At 48.9% G+C, this 10,609-nt stretch overlaps 2 protein-coding genes across 2 annotated transcripts in view; both read left to right on the forward strand.

The window, feature by feature from the left end:
- Positions 1-3,705, forward strand: part of PHF12 (PHD finger protein 12) — a 37,773-nt gene extending 34,068 nt beyond the window's left edge. Inside the window, exons 12-15 of the mRNA XM_016139029.2 lie at positions 588-686; positions 1,518-1,600; positions 2,118-2,256; positions 2,610-3,705. Of these exons, the coding sequence (XP_015994515.1) occupies positions 588-686; positions 1,518-1,600; positions 2,118-2,256; positions 2,610-2,944 (656 nt within the window). The 3' untranslated portion in view covers positions 2,945-3,705. The remainder of the gene's footprint in view (positions 1-587; positions 687-1,517; positions 1,601-2,117; positions 2,257-2,609) is intronic.
- A 2,376-nt stretch (positions 3,706-6,081) lies between these two features.
- Positions 6,082-10,571, forward strand: DHRS13 (dehydrogenase/reductase 13). The gene is made up of 5 exons (XM_016139040.2): positions 6,082-6,360; positions 6,448-6,566; positions 7,497-7,620; positions 7,810-8,121; positions 9,451-10,571. Exons 1-5 carry the CDS (start codon positions 6,234-6,236, stop codon positions 9,891-9,893), a joined length of 1,125 nt encoding a protein of 374 aa, XP_015994526.1. The 5' UTR covers positions 6,082-6,233; the 3' UTR covers positions 9,894-10,571.
- The last annotated feature ends 38 nt before the right edge of the window (positions 10,572-10,609 follow it).

Raw genomic sequence — 10,609 nt, forward strand, 5'->3', positions numbered from 1 at the left:
GGTATATGTGGTGTGCTTTCTGCTCAGTTGCTTTCAAATATTCAAATTAGAAGCATTTCCAAAAGATGAGAAATAGAATAACAGTTGGGCTAGCCTCCTGGAAATTCTTCCCAAGAGGTTAACTCTTCTTAGGACATCCCTCTGAGTATTAGCAGTAAAGAGTGTGGTTCCCAGGCCAGAGAACTTGTTAGTAATGCAGAGCTCGGGACCCACAGACCTACAGGATCTGAGTCTGCATTTTAACAAGATTTCTAGGCAATTCTTGTGCACCTTAAAGTTTGAGAAACTGGCCTCTGCCTTCTTTTTTGTATGGCCTCCCTATGGTATCATCTGGTATATCCCTAACAAACCAGCAGCCCAGAACTTAAGGTACTGTCATCCTTGAATTCAGTGACTGTCATCTAAGCAAGTCCCTCCCCGTGTTAGAAATGCTATGGGTGGGGAGAGAGAGCCTCACCCTGAAGCCCAGCATCAGATGTGAGTTGGAAAAGAACTCCTCGTCCAGTGGGATTATTTTCTTCAGACCATGAGCCAAAAGTCTAGGTTCTGAGTTTCTGAATTATCCTTTCCTTGTGTTTGTCTTGTAGTGCAAAGAAAGGAGGTACAGGCCCGAGCTGTGTTCTACCCTCTCTTAGGGTTGGGAGGAGCTGTGAACATGTGTTATCGAACCCTCTACATCGGGACAGGTGAGCCAACTGGGAGAGGTGCTGAGTCTGTTCAACCCTAAAGACTGAAATCCTTACCTTCAGAAAGGGCCGAAGGAAGCCCACTCCAGGGCTGATCGATTTAACCCAGCAGATGTCCCAACCAGAGGGACTAAGAAAGGAGACTGTCAGCTGCTTGTCTTCCCTTTTGCTTTGTGCCCAGTGTAGCATCAGGAAGGGCGAAAGTCAACTCTAACCGCTGCTCAGTAAGGCATTTTAAACACTGCAGGAAATACCCAAGGAGAGAGCACATGCTTTGTCTTTGGAGGTCTTTGAAAAAGTGATGGGACTCACACATACCTGACCTTTAGTTAGCCCTTTATCTTGTGCAGGGGGACAGATTAGCCCTTAGCCTAGACATGTCACTTTCTTTCAGATGATATGATTTATAGATCCTGCACCCCATGTTGTGCTCTAATGGAAATATCCTGTTCTCTTCAGTAGCTTACTATTCCCCTCTGGGCAGCAGCCACATGTTTTAAAGGATCATCTGGCAGGACAGCTGTTCTTTAGTGGGGAATTGAGAAAGACATCAACTTTACTTGAAAAATACTAGGAAGCCTTTTGAGCCAAGCTTCTCTTGCTCGGGCTTGCTTCCACTTCTGGAAGTATACTTTTCCTTTGAATAAAACTTTTCAACCGTTGAAAAAGAAAGAAAGAAAGAAAAATATAAGGAGAGAACCCTGAGCGGCTTGATCCTGGAGATCTCTCCTAATGTCTGCCAGAAGCTAATACCCTGACTCCTTGTCCCACACACACACACCTTACAATCTGTTTTCTGCTTGGCTTTTCCTCTACTGCCACTTCTTGAAGGAGCTGACATGGACGTGTGCCTTACAAACTATGGTCACTGTAACTACGTGTCCGGGAAACATGCCTGCATATTCTATGATGAGGTAAGGGGTGAGGATGGGGTGAGAAGGAGCTCTCCCACTCTGAGGCTTCTCCTAGGCACTGGGTTTTTGCTCAGCAGCTCCAGGGTGAGGGGAAGGCGATTATGGGTCTTTTGCTTTTCTTCTCTCCCTGTCATCTGGGAGGAGAAGTGTGTTGGGGTAAAAGGGCGTTCTACCATGATTCCCTGCTCCCTAGAACAGAGCTGCCATTTCTACAGCAGGGAAGGGGACCAGCATAGAAGGAAGCTAAGCCCTCTGGGTGCGGCCCTGAGTTCCATCTTCTCATGTGCCAGTGATTCCAACAGGAGCCAATGCCGAGGAGGCAGAGTAAAGGAGCAGTGGGAGAGCAGGGGTGGGGGCTCTAGGAAAGAAGGCTTTCTTGACCCCCAGTGGGGGGGGATTGGGGAAGAAAAAGAACTCCCCAGGTAGAGCAGCACAGTCTTCTCCATTGTCCTCTCTCCCCTTAGCCCCGGGCCCCACGCAGCAGACCACACATCTTATCTTCCCTCCTCCTCCTCAGAATACCAAACATTATGAGCTGTTAAACTACAGTGAGCATGGGACAACGGTGGACAATGTGCTGTATTCGTGTGACTTCTCTGAGAAGACCCCGCCAACCCCCCCAAGCAGTATTGTTGCCAAAGTGCAGAGTGTCATCAGTAAGTTGGAGCAGAGGCCTGTGGCCACAAAGCCTGGCATTTTTGGACACATTCTTTAAGGCCCTGGTCAGGGTGGTTCTGGCTTGCTGCCAGTAGTGTGCTGTCTCATGCCTTCTTGGTCCCCTTGGCCCAGTTCTTGTTCATAGACCCAAGGAAGGCCATGGATAAACAAGTGCTATGCACCCACTTATGTGTACACACCTATTTGGGGACTTCAGACTCCACCAGTCCTTTCTGAGCATGCACCACCCCAGTCATGCAGTAGCTAAAATGGGAGTCCAACTCTAGCAAATAGCCCAGATGGATGGGCCGCTCATTATTCCTCTCCAGTGACCACCCCCCTTTTTTCCCAGGGCGCCGCCGGCACCAGAAACAGGATGAAGAGCCAAGTGAGGAGGCAGTCGTGATGAGCTCCCAGGCCCAGGGGCCACAGCGGAGACCCTGCAACTGCAAAGCCAGCAGCTCAAGCTTGATTGGGGGCAGTGGGGCCGGCTGGGAAGGCACAGCCTTACTGCACCACGGCAGCTACATTAAGCTGGGGTGCTTGCAGTTTGTCTTCAGCATCACTGAGTTTGCGACCAAACAGCCCAAAGGCGATGCCAGCCTGCTGCAGGATGGGGTCTTGGCCGAGAAGCTCTCTCTCAAGCCCCACCAGGGTCCTGTACTGCGCTCCAACTCCGTTCCCTAGGACTGGCGGCTACCCCGTCACCGGCGTGTCCATCCAACCCAAGACTCCTGCAATGCAAAAATGTATACAAACCAAGCCCGGGTTTTTTCTATACCCCACCAGAAACCCTTCAACTACAATCTTTGCATGAAATGAAGAAAACCTTTTGACTGTTTTTTTAAAAATCCTTTTTCTTTTCTCAAGTTCTAGGGGGCATTTGCACATATATTTGTACTCAACATTTCATGGGAAAGCGGCAGACCCGAGCTGAGGAACAGCGTGGGCAGGGAGGGGGAAGGCCAATGGTCTGGACACTTCCTCCAATACAAAACCGTTCCCCACCCACCTCCTGCTCTCTCCCCCTCGCCCGCCGTTGTAAAATAATCAGAAACTTGTTCTATTTTGTGGCAGTGACAATAGTTTTATATTAAAAGAAAAAATACAGTTTTCATACAGCAAAATCTATACAATATCATTGTTTTATTTAATATAAAGATCGCTCCCCACCCTCCTTCCATGATTCCCAACTTCCAAGTTATTTTCCCTTTCTGCAGCGGTTGCACTACAGGTAGCTACTGTGTATTATGGACAAATGAGAAATGAATTCTTTTTCTGGCTGTCCATCTATTTTATTTCAAATAAGGAAAAGTGTATTTGGCTTTTGTGTAAATACATCTAGTGATGACATTTTTTCAATGTTTTTAAAAACTGTGTACAGTACTACATGTGGTAGAGCGTTTTCTTCAAATTGTCTATTGTAGCAAAGACGTTTTTGTCGTAAACCTGTTTTGTCTCCTTTTTTTGTTCTCTTGCCACTTCTCTTCCTCCCACCCCAGCTCCCTCTTCTCCCACCCCCACAACTAGTACCAATGTACATAGTAATTGTAATGTTTTAGACTTTACAGAAACTTTCCTGTATTCTGTATATAAAAAAACAAAAATACTTCAAATTATGTTTTCTGCCTGTCTGTCCTACCTGTCATCACCCTTGGAGGAGACCCTCTCCAAGATCCTGGTCTCGCAGTCTCATTAAATAAGTATCATTCCCCTAAGGGAAGTTGGGAGAGGGGTGGTGTTAAGTGAAAAGTGAGCCTATGGTGAGGGGGGTGGAAATGGAAGGGTAGGAGTGCATCCGCTAAGGAGGACTGTTCCTATGGTTTTGTGGGTGACAAGGCAGTTTAGAAGGCTTGATTATTTGACATCAGATTCTGCGAGATTCCAAATATGCAGGGCCCTTGGAATCTTGCAGAATCTGATCATGTCAAATGTTGGTTCTAAAACCTAGACATTAAAACAAGCTGGCCTGAGACCTTTGCATTCTGGTCTAGAAGCTTTACCTACCTAAGAGTTGAGGTTGCCTTTGGTTCCAGTTGTTTGCTATTCTGAAAGAATATTTTATTCATCTATTCTGAGAGAAGTCAAAACACCTGGTTTTGTCCCAAGTCAGCCTTAGCTAGGCATGGAGCAATTATTGAAGTATTACTTGACCCTATGCTGTGCCTGGTCCTTGCTAGGTCTTGAGTTTTGGTCTAGGGCATTTGGTCCCTTTCTCTTAGATCTTAAAATCTATTGTAGAATATTTTGTTGATTCATCTCTGGGGTATATCATGAAGAAAAAAGAAATCCAGTCTCTAGACCAAGCTATACCCTAAGTTATGTGACTTGGCAATCACCACTTCTCTACAATTGCAGTTTTTCAAAAGATGAGTCCAGTGCATTACCTTAATTCTAAGGCCCTGAGAACTCTCTTACTAAACCAAATACATCCTTTCCTCACAAACCTTACATGAGAAATGTCCAGGAAGTTTTTTATGTGGACAATCTCTGACTACTCAGCTAGAGAGCACTTGTGTGTCTATCCCAGCACTGTTCAAGTAGGTGGTACCTATTGGCCTGTCAGAATTTTGCCCTGGGGTTGGAGGTACATCCATTTAGCATTCCATCCCCACCTCATCCCATAGCATCTACAATTGAACCCTGAATCCACAGTGCAGCTTAACAGGAAACTTACCCTGGAATCCGAGGTATGACCCAGGCTTTCACCTACCCATCTAGCTCCGTTCCTGACCTGATGGGCCTCTTGAACTCCTTAAGGGCAGAAACATACGTGTTTAGCTCTGAATTGCCAAGGCTGACTACATTGCTGGGCACACCATATGTGCCAAACAATGGATACTAAATTGTACTGGATTTCTCAGGCAAGTCACCTGGCCAGGAATACCCTTACCCATGCCTTTCTAGCCATCCTCACCCACCTCACTAGAGTCACTTCTGTTGATTGAAGAAGCTTCTTTATCCATTTCTACCACCCATAAGAAACATTGCAGAGACAAATTTCCTCTTGGAGGTCAGATATATGTTACACTCATTTCTTCCTGCTTCCCTTCAGAAATGGAAGGGGTGGGGAGCAGAGGCAGGGAGATACAGACAACTAATAAGTAAGTCCTAACAGCTCTTAACTGATGGTACCACCCTGAACACACTGCATCACCTCTCTTGGCCTCTATTGGAAGAATGGGGAAGAATTCTAGAAGCTGAAGGCGGGATTGGAGGATAGGAATGATAGGACTTACAGAGGAGACAAGGCATCCAGAGTTGAGCATACTCTGACACAAAAGCACTCATGTACATACTTTTCTCCAGAAGGGAAGGAGTCTGCTACATATACATACACATAAAGGGCTCATACACACCCTGTTAGTGCTCCTGCTAGTCCTCAGCTATAGGGCGCCACACAAAGGACAGTTAGTTACATACAATGTTCATTCAAGCACACACATTGGTAGAGACCAGATGCATACACACATCTGGAGAGGCTCTCAGTGACATGAATACAAACAGGTGAAAGTTGCTCACACAGGTACACATGGAGGATCCAGAGGCACAAACACAACCTGAAGGTTGATCTCAGGTCTCACTGGCACATTACACACAAAACATTCACATACTCACATGGTATGTGGGTGCATGTACAGACCTAGGGTGCAGATGCATACACCCAGGCATCTAGAATGAGTTCGTGCAGGCACACACGTAGAGGGCGCTCTTAAGGCCCCAATGCACACACGCACCTTAGAAGGTGTTCTCACAAGCACAAGCCCAGAGGACGTAGACGCACGCCTAGGGGGCGCTTGCAGGGCCCACGTGCACACGCACGCACACACACCCTTCCCTTCCTGCCTCCCTCCGCCTACGGGAGATTGAGGCGCACCAAGCGCACTTCCAAACCACTGCGGGGAGGATCGGCAGCCGCCTGGCGGCGATCCTGGGCGGCGCGCGGCCTGGGCGGGATCCCGCAGGCCCGGCGGTCATGGAAGCGCTGCTGCTGGGCGCGGGGTTGCTGCTGGGCGCCTACGTGCTTGTCTACTACAATCTGGTGAAGGCCCCGCCGTGCGGCGGGATCGCCAGCCTACGGGGGCGCACGGCGGTGGTCACAGGTGAGAGCAGGAGGGTCGGAGGGAGGCTTAGCTAGGCTGATGGGGGTGGAGGTGAGGCTTAGCTAGGCTCCCGGCCGCCCTCCTCAGGCGCCAACAGCGGCATCGGGAAGATGACTGCGCTTGAGCTGGCCCGCCGGGGAGCGCGCGTAGTGCTGGCCTGTCGGAGTCGGGAACGCGGTGAGGCGGCTGCTTTCGACCTACGCCAGGTGAGGGAAGGCGGGGGCGGGTGGGACCGTGAACCGAGGACAGACACACCAGGACACAGAGGGGTGAGCAGACTGGTTTCAGGAGATCCAGACCCTGAGAGTGCAGTTCGGTTGCTTAAGTGCGGAAGAGGGAGTGCACCGTGGTGTAGTCACACAGGGAAGGGGCAGCAGACCAAAACTGGGTAATGGGATTCCTGAAGGAAGTAATTGCTGTTCTAAGACATTTAAGGATTGTTAGAAGTTACAGTAATGAAAGACAGTATATAAGGGAACAAGAGAGGGAACAGCATATGAAAAAGCCCTGAGGCAAGAAAGCTGGTCTGATTTAGAAAACTGAGGAGGGAAAAGGTTAATGAGGCTGGAGCACAGAATATGGGGGAAAGAAGCAAAATGAAGGGAGCTGGAAGTCCTTAAAGACCTCATCGAGGAGCTCAGATTTTATAGGGTGGGCAGTGGAGATCCAATGAAGGGTCCTCAGCAGGCTCCGGACTGTCAGGACAGCCTTTTGGAGCCAAGAACCTTTGGGTGGCTGTGTGGTGCCTGGACTGGAGGGGACAAGGGTGAGTGAAAGGAGACCAATGAGAAATGTGCTGTAGATTTTAGGGTAAGGCAGAGGGGATGATGCTGTGTGCCAGGCACTGTTCTAAGTATTTTACGTATGTTAATACATTTAATCCTCACAACAACTCTATGAGAAAGGTACTATTATTATTCTTCCAATCAGAAAGATTAAGTATCTTGCCCAAGGTCACGCTAAAGTAAGAGACAAAGTCAATATTTATATATAGAGTTCACACACTTATCCACATCATTCTAATGCATCGGGGCAGGTGGTGGTAATATTAGGAAGTAGACTCAGAATTTGGTGCCTAGGAAGAGGGAAGAGGAGAAAGATACTTGGGAACAAGCCCAGCCCTTACTGCTCCACAGGAAAGTGGGAACAATGAGATCATCTTCATGGCTTTGGACTTGGCCAGTCTGGCCTCCGTTCGGGCCTTTGCCACTGCCTTCCTGAGCTCTGAGCCCCGGCTGGACATCCTCATCCACAATGCCGGTGAGGGTGCAGCAGGCGCTGTAGTGGGGGTGGCAGGTGGGGTGGGGACAGTGGTTCCCTCCAGCAAGGCCTTGTTAGGGGCCAGTGGACATGTGGGAAGGATGCCCCCATCGCCATCTCACAGATGAGGACTCTGAGGCCTATGGGTATCCCACCAGAGCGATTGTTCATGCCTTGCCTCTGCCCCAGGAATCAGTTCATGTGGCGGGACCCGTGAGCCCTTTAACCTGCTACTGCGAGTGAACCACATCGGCCCCTTCCTGCTGACACATCTGCTGCTGCCTCGGCTGAAGACATGTGCCCCTAGCCGAGTGGTGGTGGTATCCTCAGCTGCCCACCAGCGAGGGCGCCTTGACTTCACACGCCTGGACCGCCCAGTGGTAGGCTGGCGGCAGGAGCTGCGGGCATATGCTGACAGTAAGCTGGCCAATGTTTTGTTTGCCCGGGAGCTCGCCACTCAGCTTGAGGGCACTGGCGTCACCTGCTTTGCAGCTCACCCAGGTGAGGCCTGTCTCTTTGGCTGCTCTGCTTTGCTTTGATTCCTCCTACCCCATCCTTGCCCCATCCTATGCTCCCCCAGCCTCTCATTGAACCATAGAATCTCAGAGCAGGGAATAGGCATGGTCCAAGAAGAAACCTTTTCCTTACTGATCTTGGCACCAGGCTCTCCTTGTCTGGGTTCTTCTCACACCACAAGCATGGGTGCTGACTACTGGGTAGGGTATGGCCATGAATAAGACCCAAGTTCTCACCCCAACGAGCCATTTATATGACTAAACTGACTATAATATGATGATAATGATAGCTCTGATTATTCATTCAAAAAACATTTACTGAGTATTTACTGTGTACCGGGCATTAATCTCAGTGCTAGGAATATAGTAGTGAACAAAACAAAATTCTATTCTGAAAGAGTTTACATTCTAGTTTAGGGTAGGAGGAAACCCCTCATAAATAAATGTATACAATGGCAGGTGGTGATAAAGTGCTATGGAAAAAGATGAGGTGCTATTTTATCTATGGCAGTCAAGGAAGACATCATAAAAGGTGACATTTGAATAGAAGTCTGAAGAAGATAAGAGAATGACTTATGTGGCTTTCTGGGCAGAAGAGTGTGAAGAACATAGCAAATAGCAAGTGCTTGGTATGCTTGAGAAAGACCAGGGAGCCTGGTGTGTCTAAAACAGAGAGAAGGGTCAGTGGCATGAAATGAAGTATGGAGATGGGCTGGGTCATCTAGGGTCTGGAGGTCCACTATAAATATTTTGACTTTTAGTCTGAATGAGTTTAACTAATGAATAAAACCCATCCCTGCCTTCAGGGAACAGATTACAGGATAACAAGATCTGCCCTACCCCTATTACCATACTGCATTTTAGATAGTCATTGCCTGTGGCTCCTGAGTAATTATAATGGTGATAATAATAAGCACAACTAATCTTTACTGAGGCTTTTATTACTTTCCACATCTCTAATGTCCAAAACAGTGGATGGTCTACCATAGGTGTTAATAAATGTTTGCTGGTTAAACAAAGGAACAGGACTTGAGCTAGAAGAAAAGATGGAGAGAGAATTGTTCCACATGGGAGACACAGCATGAGCAAAATCTGGGAGATGGGAATATACAAAGTGTTTGGATAAAGAAGAGGAGGCTTGCTGTTGGCAATGAGTAAGGACACATTGTGGGGCCCTTGAATGCCTGGTAAACACTACCTTGGTGTCCCTGGAACTGGACTCTGTTCCCCACTCCTTTCTAGCCCTGTTTTCTCAGCTCCTACCCTGGGTCTTCACCCACTGTCCTCCCAACTCCATCCTTTCTCCTGTCCACAGGGCCTGTGAACTCGGAGCTATTCCTGCGTCACATTCCTGGATGGCTGCGCCCACTTTTGCGCCCACTGGCTTGGCTGGTGCTGAGGGCTCCAGGAGGGGGTGCCCAGACACCCCTGTACTGTGCTCTACAGGAGGGCATTGAGCCCCTCAGTGGGAGATACTTTGCCAACTGCCATGTGGAGGAGGTGCCTCCAGCCGCTAGAGATGACCGGGCAGCTCGCCGGCTGTGGGAGGCCAGCAAAAACCTGGCAGGGCTTGGACCAGGGGAGGATGCCAGTTCTGATGAAGACCCCCAACCTAAGGACCCAGGGACCCCATCTTCTCTGAGCAGCTCCCACCCTGAGGGGTCCACAGTTTCTGAACCTTACCCCAGCCCTCAGAGTTCACCAGACTTGTCCAAGGTCACACACCGAATTCTGGTTAAAGCTGAACCTGAGCCCTAAGCCTCTGAACTCCCAGGCCTGGATGCTTTCTATGGTACTTGGTGGCCATAGAAACAGGGAAGGGTAGGTAGACCTAGCTGTGTGCCAGGCCTTGGCCTGGCCATTGAGGAGTTCGCAGTTTTTACCTCCATGGTTACTTTCTGGGGTTTCAAGGTATGTCCTAGACAGCTCTTTTTCTGATGGAAATAATGGGTGATTATTTCTTCCTGAGAATGACAGCCTAGATTGAGAAGGGCATGTGTATGTAATGTGCCAGACACTGCTTCTCAGGAATTTGAATTTCCTATTTCCAGGCTCCACCCTTAGTGATGCTGATCACTCTGGATGAAGGCTTGGGAATTTGTAATTTGATGCACTGCCAGCATTTAGAATTACTAAACTGGGCCCTTTGCAACCATGTAGCTAGGTAGTTAAATTATCCCCGTTTTACAGAGATGGAGTTAGGCAGCAGAGGTAAGGGACTTCTCCAAGCTCTCACAATAAGAGTAGAGGCTGAGATTTGAACACAGGCAGTCTGGTTCCAGGGCTAACTGCTCTTAAGTTGGGTGCTGGGAGGTGAAGCAGGGAAGGGAGGTTGTTATCGGGGCGCCCCACGGGAGTCGAGGGACACCTTCCTGGGGTGCTTTAGGGCTGGGCCCCGCAAACCCGACCCGCCTGTAATAAAGTATGTTGACTGCCGATGCTCCCGCTGGTTGCTGCCTCTCACGACGTGCCGG

The sequence above is a fragment of the Rousettus aegyptiacus genome, unplaced genomic scaffold, assembly GCF_014176215.1.
Source record: "Rousettus aegyptiacus isolate mRouAeg1 unplaced genomic scaffold, mRouAeg1.p scaffold_m13_p_6, whole genome shotgun sequence".
In the NCBI taxonomy this organism is placed as follows: domain Eukaryota; kingdom Metazoa; phylum Chordata; class Mammalia; order Chiroptera; family Pteropodidae; genus Rousettus; species Rousettus aegyptiacus.

Bases quoted from the DNA above. Each gene is read 5' to 3' on its own strand.
- DHRS13 (XM_016139040.2), top strand. From the start codon at position 6,234: ATGGAAGCGCTGCTGCTGGGCGCGGGGTTGCTGCTGGGCGCCTACGTG. The intron at 6,567-7,496 runs GTGAGGGAAGGC...ACTGCTCCACAG, and splicing joins CTGCTTTCGACCTACGCCAG to GAAAGTGGGAACAATGAGAT. The intron at 8,122-9,450 runs GTGAGGCCTGTC...TCCTGTCCACAG, and splicing joins CTGCTTTGCAGCTCACCCAG to GGCCTGTGAACTCGGAGCTA.